Consider the following 13,047-nt stretch of genomic DNA (forward strand, 5'->3'; position numbering starts at 1 on the left):
CATGTTGTACAGCGCGACCAATGTAGGCCGGTGCTAGGGCCTCGCCGACTTTTTCCATGTAAAGCGCCACAGGTCCTCCGGACATAGCCTCAAAATCGGAGAATCCAGCCCCCTATCTCCCGATTGTTTTCTCTGCTGATGTTGTCTTCGTGAAGGCTTCTTGAATGAGAAACATGCGCCCTTCAAACAGTCCAGCATAATCAATATGAACCAATTGCCAGGCCTCTTCTGGACATTCCCAGGGGTATAACGGGGCTAATGGCGGCGGATTCTGCAGATTTTTGCTCTAAAACAACACATTCCTGAATTCTCTTTGGTTTCGTTATCTAGCCCTGGCCACCACTTCTGGCCATCTCCATCATCCTTTCAATACCACAGTGGCCTTCATGTAATCGATTTCGTACACATTTTCTTAATAATGATGGAATGATGACTCTCCTTCTCCAGGGGAAACAACATGCCTGTACACATAATTCAAGTCTTCGAGCGGAATTTGGCTATAAGCCGGGGTTTGCTCCTGATGTCTTTCCTCGAAGCACCGTGCCCGTGACCTCACAGCACTGGATCATTTCTGTCAACTTGTCCTGTGGCTACAGGAGTGTTGTCCACTTGCTCAAAGTAGGAAATGTTCCCACACTGACTCATTATCGACAAACTATTTGGTAAAAGTAGTTGGGAAAGTCCACCTGTGTTCCCATAAAGGTTTGACTGACAATTTTTGATCATGTCTGTCTGCCGACAAAAGCAATGCCCACATCTGCAACCTTTTCACTACCATTGATGGAATCCTGTTTTTTTCATCATGGGTAAAATCGGCGTGGCCCAATCACTCATATTAATGGGTTCAAGGACTCCCATTTTGACCAGTCATTCTAATTCTTCCTCTACCTTGGATCTGATTGCATATGGCGCTGGCCAGTAGTAAGATTTTGGATGGACCAGATTTGGAATCTGTCATGAGATTTACCTCAGCCCAGTTTAATCTGATCTTTTCCAGCCAAACTCTTCCCATTCGTGCTGGACAATTTCCTTTGACTATGTGCGAGGACAAATCTGCCATCTATACATTTAATTGTACTTTTACGTCAATACTGCCCCTCAACGCAACCACTCCTCCAGGAGAGGTTTTTAACACCATCTTCAGAGCAATATATCGGAGCTTTTTTTGAAGAACAGATTCTGGTACCAATGAGATGGCTGCCCCAGTCTCCACATCCAACTTCACCGACTGATCAACAGTCTTTACCACTGCTACTCAAAAATCAAGGGCACCCACCGTTCCATCCCCTGACCACACTTTGGAAAATCTGACCATAAGCAGAAGCTCAAGTGGGAGAATCCAGCTAAGAAGGTCGTGCAGTGCTGGTCCGAGGAAACAGAAGAGCTCTTACATGACTGCTTAGAGACAGTGGACTGGCCAATATTTAAAAACTCAGTGACCAACTTAAATGAGTATACCACCACCGTCACAGACTTCATCAGCAAATGTGTGAACAACTGCGTGCTAAAGAAAGCAGTACATACTTTCCCAACCGGAAACCATGGCTCAATTGCAAGATTGACGCCCTACTGAAGGATAGGTCTGAGGCATTCAAGTAAGGCGTTCAAGTAAGACGACCCTGACCTATACAAGAAATCCAGGTATGACCTCTGGAAAGACATCCGAGATTCCACGAGAGAATATCAGACTAAGCTAGAGTCACAGACTAGCATTATAGACTCTCGGCGGTTGTAGCAAGGCCTAAACCTAATGGGCTGCAAAGCGAAGGCGAGCAGTATCTCCAGCAGCAGGTCACACTTGCCCGATGAACTCTAAGCATTCTATGCTTGGTTCAAGCAGGAATCCAGTGATCCGGTGTTGAGTGCCCCAGCAGCCCATAACACACCCATACCCACCATCACAGCTTCCGAAGTCAGATCGTCTTTCCTGAAAGTGAACCCATGGAAGGTGACAGGTCCGGACGGGATCCCTGGTCATGCACTCAGAGCCTGCGCGGACCAGCTAGCAGATGTGTTCGCGGACATCTTTATCTGCCCTACTCCGCTCCGAGGTCCCAACCTGCTTCAAGAAGACCATCATCATAACAGTGCCAAAGAAGAATCAGGCAACGTGCCTCAATGACTACCGTCTGGTGGCCCTGACATCAGTCGTAATGAAGTGCTTCGAGAGATTGGTCATGAAGCGCATCAACTCCATACTCCCAGAATGCCTGGATCCACTGCAATTCGCATACCAACGCAACCAGTCCACAGCAGGCACCATCTCCATGGCTCTACATTCATCCCTAGAGCATCTCGACAACAACAAGGACTCTTACATCAGACCCCTATCTATTGACGACAGCTTCGCCTTCAACACTTTCATCCCAGCCAAGCTCATATCAAAGCTCCAAAACCTAGGACTTGGCTCCCCACTCTGCAACTGGATCCTTGACTTTCTGACCCACAAACCACAATCAGTAAGAATAAACAACAACATCTCCTCCACAATAGTCCTCAATACCGGGACCCCAAAAGGCTGCGGATTCAGCCCCCTACTCTACTCCCTGTGCACACATGGCCGCAAAATTTGGTTCCAACTCCATCTACAAGTTTGCTGACGATACGACCATAGTGGGCCGGATGTCGAATAAGAACGAGTCAGAATACAGTTGGGAGATATAGAACCTAGTGGAGTGGTGCAGCGACAACAATCTATCCCTCAATGCCAGCAAAACTAAAGAGCTGGTCATTGAGTTCAAGAAGCAAAATACTGTACAGACCCCTGTCAGCATCAACGGGGCCCACGTGGAGATGGTTAGCAGCTTCAAATTCCTAGGGGTGCACATCACCAAATATATGTCCTGGTCCACCCACGTCGATGCTACCTCCAAGAAAGCACAGCAGCACCTATAGTTCCTCAGGAAACTAAGGAAATTCAGCATGTCCACATTAACTCTTACCAACTTTTACAGATGCACCATAGAAAGCATCCTATCTGGCTGCATCACAGCCTGGTATGGCAACTGCTCGACCCAAGACCACAAAAAACTTCAGAGAGTTGTGAACACAGCCCAGTCCATCATACGAACCTGCCTCCCATCCATAGACTCCATCTACACCTCCTGCTGCCTGGGGAAAGTGGGCAGCATAATCAAAGACCCCTCCCACCCAGCTTACTCACTCTTCCAACTTCTTCCATTGGGCAGGAGATGCAGAAGTCTGAAAACACACACGATCAGACTCAAAAAAGCTTCTTCCCGCTGTTACCAGACTCCTTTTATGGACTGACCTGATAACACTACACCTCTGTATGCTTCACCCGATGCCGGTGTTTATGTAATTACATTGTGTACCTTGTGTTGCCCTATTACGTATTTCTTTTTATTTTAATTTCCTTTACATGTCCTTTAATGATCTGTTGAGCTGTTTGCAGAAAAATACTTTTCACTGTGCCTCGGTACACATGACAATAAATCAAACCAAACCAGTAATGGACTGGCCCAGTAACGGTTTGTTTCACCAGCAATAGCCAATGCCTTTAATGACAGCTCATCTTCATCTGTGAATTGAGTTTCTTCTCACGTCCTTTTTGTACCACGTGGATGCTTTCTCCTTTATCCCGTTTCACATTTTATTTATTCTGCTCTTGCTTTTTGCAACTTTTGCCTAAAGCTTGTTTCTTTTTCCAACAAGTGTATGCAATGTGGCCCTTGCTGCCACAGTTTCTGTACAACACACAATTTTTGATTGCACCAACAATCTGCTACTGAGTGTCCGGTTTTTGTACACCTATAGCAAGTGCGAGTCTATGTTTGCATTTGAGGTTCAGTCAACATCTTGTGAATTCTTGTGCTTGAACTCAACTGCTGAACTTCTTTGGCTGCTAATTCCATGGATAGAACAACTTCAAAAGCTTTCATTAAGGTCAGGTTGCTTTCGGTTAACGACCGATTTTGAAGAGCTTCGCTCCTGAAACCGCTGACTAATGTATCCCTGCTGGTATCATTTAACACATCCCCGAATTTGTTGCAAACTTTCCAATCTATTCACCTTCTTCTTGGTTGTGCTTATTTTTTTATTTAAAAAATTTTAGAGTACCCAATTTGTTTTACCAATCAAGGGGCAATTTAGCGTGGCCAATCCACCTACCTGCACATCTTTGGGTTTGTGGGGATGAGACCCACGGAGACACAGGGAGAATGTGCAAACTCCACACGGACAGTGACCCGGGATCGAACCCGGGTCCTTGACGCCATGAGGCAGCAGTGCTAACCACTGCGCCACCTTGCAGCCCTTGTGGTTATGAAACCTTAATCTTTCCTCGATGACTAAAGGTTTTGGTGAATAGTGGCCCTGTATTATTTCCTCTTTCTTCATAGGCTTTCGTGCCTGACATTTCAGGTTGTACCAGACTCCTCAGGAGGTTAAATGGTCAGGAATGTTGGGACTGCTATCTTGTTCACATCAACAAATAAGTCACACTTCTCTGCATATGAGCTCCATCGCTCAGTATTCTCATCAAATGGTCCCAAGGCACCAAACACTCCCGCTATTTTTCACTATGGAAGTGAATGTGCCACAAATTTCTAGCACCACCTTGCTTCCTTTCCCCCCAAAACGAGGCAAACCTGAGCTCAGCCTGTTTTCCGTTCATGTTTCAGAACGCCCCTAGCTCTAAGTTTGTTGTTGCAGGGTATGTGTTGCTCACAGTACTCCTGATACTATTACGGATCGTTTGAGACAGAACACTTGGCAAACTTCTTTCCAAAGTTGTGTTCATCAGATTACTCGATGTTGTTTCGGTCCCTCCGGCGACGGAAACCTTTGTTTGGCCCCACCGTTGCCAGCTTTCATGTACCGATGATTTTAAATATTCATTTTTCTTATCAGGTGCCTACATATGCTATTCCACTTCTATTTCAGGCGCCTACAAACGGTATTTGTCCACCTCGTCGCCAGTTTTTATGTGGTGGTTTTAAAATGAAGCCGGCAGGCCTCAGAGGTTCAAACAAAAGAAAAGCATTAATTTAGAAGATGTTAGCACTACAGGCTGCTATTTTGGACTGTCAAGTTACCCACACAAACAGCCGATGATGTCACATCTTGAAGTGCCTCTATTCTACTGCAAGGCTGCTAGTGAGGAAACACTCGAAAAATCATGAATGCACAACAGTGACATGAGATATTGAGAGAGCATTTATCAATGCCTTTGGCACAGATGTGCAAAGATGTGCAGGTTAGGTGGATTGGCCATGCTAAATTCCAAAAGGTTAGGTGGGATAATGGGTTTACTGGGATTTAATGGATTGAGGAGTGGACCTTGGTAGGTGCTTGTTCAGAGGGTTGGTGCAGACTCGATGGGCTGAATGGTCTCCTTCTGCACTGTAAGGATTCTATGATTCTACATGGACTTCATAAATAGTGATGTTGCGTTCAAAAGCATGGAGTTATGCTGAACTTTCAGAAAGCTATTATTAGGCCACAATGAGGTTTTTGCATCCAGCTCAGGTTCACTATGGGCTGGATTCTCCGATTTTGAGGCTCTGTGTCCAGAGTATGTGTCTAGTCTTACGACCAAAAAGACTGCGGCACCCCCGTGCCGATGCTCTGCCCGGTGGGGGGGGCTAGCAGCCGCGCCACGTAAAGCGCCCGGTTTCACCTGCAGATACGAATGGAGAATTGGCAAGCACGTGGCCGCACATGCACACGACGGCGACCTGCGGCTGCCGCGCCATACAACATGGCGCCGGCTGCCGCGCCATACAACATGGCGCCGGCCGCATGCAGACCTGGCCTGCCAGATAGTGCCCCCCTGTAACGCCCCTCACCACCCCTCACCAGTCCCCCCAGCCCAGCCCCCTCCGAATCCACCCCGGCCAGCGGAACGGCTGCCCCCCCTCTCCGACTGTGGCAGCGCTAGACACAGTGCACAGCCGTTACGTGAGGTCCCCTAAACCTGAGAGCACACGCGACCGATGCCGTCGGGAAGTCAGCCCATCGGGGGTGGAGCATCAGGGGAGGGCCTCAGGTGATGTCCTGAAGTCATCCCAGCGGCGTACTCAGCGATTATGCCATTTTTGAGGGGACAGTACAGCCGGAAAATGGCGTTGCCCCCGATTTCGCCATAAAAATGGAATCTCCGGCCAATCGCCGAACCCAATTTCGCTGTCGGCAATCGGAGAATCCAGCCTTTTATTTTAGCATGAAGGTCTTTCCAGGGTGCAGAAGAGATTTGCCAGAATGGTTCCCGGGATGAGGGAATTTAGCTACACAGTTATGTTGGAGAAACTAGTGTTATTTTCCATGGAGCAAAGAAAATCAAGGTATAAAGTTTGGATAAGTTCGGAAAAGGAAAGCTGTTCCCATTTGCTATGGCACAAGGACTAAGAGATATAGGAAGGGACATGAATATTTTTATGCAACAAGTGGTAATGACGTGGAACTCGCTGCAAAGAAGGATGGGAATTGGATGGACATTTGAAGAAAATAAAGTGTCAAGGCTATGGGGAATTGGACTGATGAGGTCGCTCTGCGGAGAGCTAACATGGACTTGATAGGCCAAATGGCTCATTTTTCTGCCATGATACTTCAAGGGCTCAGACTCCATCAGAGTTCTTTTTAGCTTCAATGGTCCCAACTTTTAAAATAATTATTATTTGTTTTTTAAATATATTTTGAACATGTTATTATTCCATTTACTATCACTGTCAATCTATTTTGTTTTGCTCATGAGATGAATGCCACTTGCAAGGACAGCATTTATGAGCCATCCATAATTGCCCCTGAGATGGTGATAGTAAGCTGCCTTCTTGAACCGCTGAAGGCCATGTGGGGTAGGCACACCCGCAGTACTGTTAGGGAGGAAGTTCTGAGATTTTGACCAATTTTTAGCTTTTGGAATCAGTTTTTCTTTCCCTCTTTATTTATTCCACCTAATTTTCTTTGCACAATTGGGTGGCACAATGGTTAGCACTGCTGCCTCACAGCACCAGAGGCTGCCTCTGCCATTTTATCTGCCCATGAGCCCTGAGAAGCTCCCCGTCCCATCGACATATCTCTAATGTCCACCTTCTTTCCCTTGACTTTTCTGGGCATTTCACTCATATAGGATCCATATCGCATTAATTATATGGAATTTAAAAAGAAAATACCCCCTCAATCTGAGAGAAAAGGCAAAAAGTGCAGTACTCTAGCTGGAGCCACCTCTTGCATGTCTTCCCCCCTACATTACGCCACCAGAAGTCCTCAGGACAATTGTGCTGGGCTGCGAACCATCCGATATAAGCCATTTGAATCGCTAACTTCGGATGGTTTTGTCAATTTTACCCTGATAGTTACTCTTAAAAGAGTTGGACGGAAAATAAATCGCTACTAACTCCAGAGTAACTATGTAAACACCAAGACCTAGCCTTGCATGAGACACCCCCACACAGACAACCCCATCACTTCTCGGTTCGACCCTCTCCCATATCTTCTAGAGTTTCGAAGAATGAAAGGTGATCTCATTGAAACCTACAAAATAGGTAAAAGGAATAGACAGGGTAGATGCAGGTAAGGCGTTGCCCCTGGTTGGGGAGTATGGAACCAGGGGCCACATTTAAGCTCAGTCATTGAATATGTTTAGATTCAAGATTGACAGATTTCTAAATATGAATGATATAAAAATTGCATGGGAAAAAAGCATTGAAGTGGAATGGATGATTAACCATGATCGTATTGAATGATGGAACAGGCTCAGTGGATGAAACGGCCTCGTGCTCCTATGTTCCGATCAACAAATTTATGCTGATTTTCCAGAAATGTTTATAGATTATTTTACATGATTTTACATTATTTTAATTATTAAATTGCATTGTTGAAAAGAAGTCAACATAATTTAATGATTGTAGTTTAACATTTGTGTAGTCTTAACAAGCAGCACAAGCATAAAATGTAGGTTGTCATGAAAATTCACAATTATTTTTCACTTTCAGTGGCTATAACCCAAGGAAGTGGGATTAGTTACAACCTTGCAGAAATTCAAAGCCAGCCATTCTACCATGACATCAACTCTGGGCTCCAGAGGTCATTGTCTTCTCCACCGGGCAGGTAATTCCTTTGATTTTAATGATGTAGTTAGTGGCTTGAGAAAAAGCTAATATTGTGTATGTTGATCTCTTTTCTGTCATTTGGCTATTGTTCTTGGAAGAAAAATTAAGTTGGAATATTTTGGTCATATGTTATGGGCCAGGGTGTAGAAAACTCCAAAGTTTATCATGGAGTTCACCTGACCCACAACTGTTTATAGATTTTGGTTATGAGGAGCATAAGGGCCTACCTTTCAGGTGTTATTCAACAGAGGCCTTAAGCACTTTTAATCAAAAACAAAGTTTATTCTATGAATTCAGTTAACATTTCTATAAACACACACAGTAAGCATCTTTATCAACTACAAACATGAATACCCCACACAGCTACAGTTCTCTCTCTCTCTATATATATAACACCCTTAATAACTTCCCTTTTTAATTTGATAACAACATCCAATAAGCCATAAAAACTCTTTTACCAAAACAGTAGGTTTGAATTCTTTCCAGAAAACAGTTATCACTTTTACTTTATCAAGTGATCTGGACACCTTTTAACATGCACAGAGGGAAGAGAAGCCTTCTTTGTCTGAATCCAGCTTCCAACTGTGTAAACCGAAAGTAAAACTCAGAGCCACAGCCAGCTCCCAGCTCAAAACAAAAGTAAAAACCCAGAGCCACAGCCCAGCTCCACCCACACAATGACATCACTGAAGCCATTTGATAAACACACATTTCTTAAAGGGACACTCTCATGACACATACCGTACTTTTCCTGTCCATGTAATACTGCTGGTTAAAATATAGCTGTATCCTACCTGAAAGGAGATGACCCTCCATCACTGCTAATTTGAAGTTTAGAGCTCAGAGAGGACCCATCAACTTTGTTTTTTGAACAAAAACGTTGCAGTCCCTGAGCAGCGTGTACCTGATGCCAGCAGAATTACGTCAAGATATAAATGATGGGCAGAATCCTCCGGTCCACCAGCCGTGTTTTCCGGTATGGCGCGCCCCGCCGGCAGCGGGATTCTCCGTTCACGCAGCCAGCCAATGGGGTTTCCCATTGTGGCCTCTCACTCCGTCGGGAAAACCGCGGGCATGGGTGCACTGCTAGCGGACCGAGAATCCCGTCGACGGAGAATTCCGCTGGTGGAGTTTACAGTGTTGTAAATAAATCTTGATGCAAGAGAGCAGATTTGTAGATATGCTGCCGGGTTATTACAGTACTGTGAAATCAAAGCGATATTTAAGATCAAACTATTTTGTAAAATTCAGATTGCACAATTGAGGCTTTATGCTTCAAGAGGCAAAAATGTAGACATTGCAAACTGAGTCATAAAATGGATCACTTTTCAAACATCACCTGGAAAGAAAATGTATCACATTTTCAATTTTTAACCACAACCAAATCTGTTCTTCAAATGTAATTGTTTACAAATGTAACATTTGATATTGTGGAACATTTGATATGCTGAAATGTAGTTAAACCTGATTGAACATACAAACCAGCTGTGAGTTTAACCTGGGAGAGAAACAAGTTTGATTATTTAAACTGCATGAACCCCTTTTAGTAAAAAAAACAATCGAAAAACTCCATTTTACTTCTTGTTATATTGTACACTTGTGTGTAACTATGGAGAGAGGCATCTCAGGATAATATAAGCATCTATCAGTGAGTTTTTGTTTTGTAAATTAGTTTTTGTCGTTCATGAGAATTACATTGTCACAAACTTAATTCCTTGTAACGGAGTGATGCCTGACGGACAACTGGAATGCCTCTATGTTACCACATGTTACAACTTTTTATACTTTAAAATTGTAAATAGCAGCAGACATTTTGAGAGAAACCTCTCCTGCTGTGACATCATGAAGTTCTGCTACACCAACATTATGAATGGAAACAGCTAATTGTCGCTAGACAGAAATTTCATGGGGGTCACAACAGGGGGAATTCTACAAACTATCTGTTTTCAGACTACCTTGAAGTAGCTGTTCGAGAACATAAAATGTCGGAGCAAACAATGACGGAGACACACCAGTGAAAATGCAGATGTCTTCCTTTATAATGTTGTGACAACCCAGTGGAATTCTCATTCCCTTTAGGGAACTATGCAGTAACTATAATTGTGTTGAGAATCTGGGTTTGATCAAGCATAAATTTTGGAAAATGCACTAAAATCATTCTGAGAAGATTGATAAGTTTAGCTCCAAACCTTTAACTGATTTGTGTATTTATTTGCTAGCAAACGGCCTAAGACGATCCCCATTGATGAGAGCATAGATACCAGTCCAACAGAATTCTATCCTTCTCCCAGCTCACCAACCAGTGTCAGCCGGACATGGCATGAAAGAGATCAAGGTTAGTTCTTCGAGTGAGCTTGCTGAAGTTTAATATATCATGCTAATTACTAAGATATCTCCACAAATACATGACATAGAATGAGATTAAACATAACGAGCTAAATTTTCATTTGGGGGTCAGGAACCCAATGTGGCGATCAATTCCGGATCTGGATTCAAACCTGTTGGAAGATATATTATAGATTGTGGACATGATGGATTAGGTTATTGCTGCATTTTATGAAATTGTTGGCATGTGCTGGGAGTAGAGTGGAAATCACAAAACATGACAGTATGTGGCACCTCTGCCTTCAAAATGGATTTTCTCTCCTTTGAAAAATGGGATCCATTATGCGCTGTTCATTATCTTATCTCCTCCACCCTCACCTCCAACAAGAGGCTTGAGGAGCTTGTTTGTTTCTCTGTCATTGAGATTGAAACCGTGGCTGGAATTCTCTGGCTATTCTCTGGCGGTGGGATTCCGCCACCAGCTGCACCCTGCTACACACGGGTTTCCCGGCAGTGTGGGGTGGCTACAATGGGAATTCCCATTGATAGCATCGGGAGCCAAAAATCCCGCTGTCAGCGAATGGCACGCCACCAGCTGGGAGGCCGGTGAATCCCACCCCATGCAAACAGCAGCCTCGACTACATCTGTCTCTTCACCTAGCCCATCAGACCAAACCTGCCCATCCCTGAAATTGCATCTTTCTCTACTTTCTTTGTTATTTTTGTCCATGCCCTCCTGATCTTGTCCATGAGACTGCTCCCTTGACTCTATTTCCACGAAACTGCCTGGCCACCCACCTTCACTTCCTGGCTTCCATGTTAGCTGATATTATTACAGTTATCTATCTTGAAGTACTATTCCACGCTGACCCCCTTCAAATCTGTCCTCATCACCCTCTCCTCAAAATATCAACCCATGACCTGACACTTCCACCCTTACAAACCACCACCCCATCTCCAACCTCCATTGAGAGGGGGGGGGGGGGGTGAGGGGTGGAATACAGCAGAGGACAAAAATTCATATCACGCTGCCATAAATGTGCAGCAGAATCTTCTACTGGTGTCCCATATGGCAGGTCGGAAAACCCATCAGAGCCTGGTGTGAACCTCATTTGCACCCCCATAATGGAATGCAGATTAAGATCTGACTGTACACGTCAGATTCTCATTGCCGGTGGTGGGAAAACACACCAGCGTGAAACACGTTTGGATGTCGGGACTCACCTGAATAATGCCTGGGGCTGCCTCTGAAGTTCAGGATGGAGGTAGCCCTCAACCCTGGAACACCATAGAAGTGGGTTGGGGGAGCATCTGCAGGTGGATTTCCAGGTTAGGTATCATGGAAGGGGTGTATCGTCCAGCCTCCGAATGTTCTGGAGATCTATCTTCATTCTTCAATAGTTCACGGCGAAAAGGACCCGGGTTCTATCCCGGCACTGTCCGTGTGGAGTTTGCACATTCTCCCAGTGTCTGCGTGAGTCTCAACCCCACAACCCAAAGATGTGCAGGGTAGGTGAATTGGCCATGCTAAATTGTCCCTTAATTGGAAAAAAAAATCAATTGGGTACTTTAATTTAAAAAAAAAATCATTCTTCAATAATGGGCAGTGATGTTCGGTGCCTTTTCAATATGGCACCTGGACACAGTGGCGGACCACACACCATCCAGGCCTGCCCTGGCATAAAGCACCCATGTCCATAATTAATGAGGTTGGCGCCAGAAGATTTGGGCATGTTTTTCCCATTGGCTGCCACAGCGGAGGACACTCCAAGTTCCCAGTCCTGCCACGGCACTTGGTCACAAAATGGGAGAATTCCATCCTGAATATTGGCCATTGTCCTTGACTCCTGCCGTTTTGAGGCGATTATGAAAAATGTTTCCTTCTGATGTAAAGGAATTTCATTGTGATATTATAAAAATTGTAACAATAACTCTGAAATGTTCAGTGTCGTGACATACATTTCAGAGCAACAAGCTTCTGCATTACAACATTTAGCGCCTTCAGCAAAATAAACTGTCATAAAGTCCTTCACAGAAGCATTATCAATCACAACTTGACACCTGGCCAACTGAGGTATTGTGTTGGTAATGGAACCAGGTGTGTTCCAGCCAGCTGGGCATAATGTTGGAGGAGCATGGTGTGGTCAACTTTGTTCAGTGTTTGCTTTTATTATTCTGCATTGGCAGGTCAAAAAAGATGATCACGCATAGTTTACCAGAGTCACAGTCAGATAGGATATCATTTGTAATTTTGGCAAAGGTCATTTCAGTGCCGTGGCAACAATTTTAATATGCGTGCAAAATGTTGTTCATATCTGTACTACAATATGAAGCACATACTGGGCACAAGAATAAAGTTAGTTATTTCAGTAGCTAATCCATTGCCTATGCATGTTCAAGGAACTGGTTAGTACAAACAATTTATGAATGGGATTTCTTTTGCTCACTTTGGAGATTTTTCTACTTACATGGTCCTACTACACAACACATTTTATGGCATTTCAAGTAAACGAGGATAAAAATGTGCAATTTGTTATTGCTGCATGGAGTGTGTATGGCCCACATTTTGCAATATTAATGACAGCTAAACTGTCAGTGTTTTCCACCATTATTTTCCTGAAAATGTCAGCAAATTCTGGAGTCTGTATTT

The 13,047-nt window shown here is 44.3% G+C and overlaps 1 protein-coding gene across 1 annotated transcript in view; it reads left to right on the forward strand.

The window, feature by feature from the left end:
* LOC140429760 (nuclear factor 1 B-type-like) overlaps positions 1–13,047 on the forward strand; it is a 220,390-nt gene that overhangs the window by 31,551 nt on the left and 175,792 nt on the right. The window contains exons 2-3 of the mRNA XM_072517159.1: positions 7,956–8,070; positions 10,292–10,407. Of these exons, the coding sequence (XP_072373260.1) occupies positions 7,956–8,070; positions 10,292–10,407 (231 nt within the window). The remainder of the gene's footprint in view (positions 1–7,955; positions 8,071–10,291; positions 10,408–13,047) is intronic.

Source organism: Scyliorhinus torazame, chromosome 9 (assembly GCF_047496885.1).
Source record: "Scyliorhinus torazame isolate Kashiwa2021f chromosome 9, sScyTor2.1, whole genome shotgun sequence".
Lineage (NCBI taxonomy): Eukaryota > Metazoa > Chordata > Chondrichthyes > Carcharhiniformes > Scyliorhinidae > Scyliorhinus > Scyliorhinus torazame.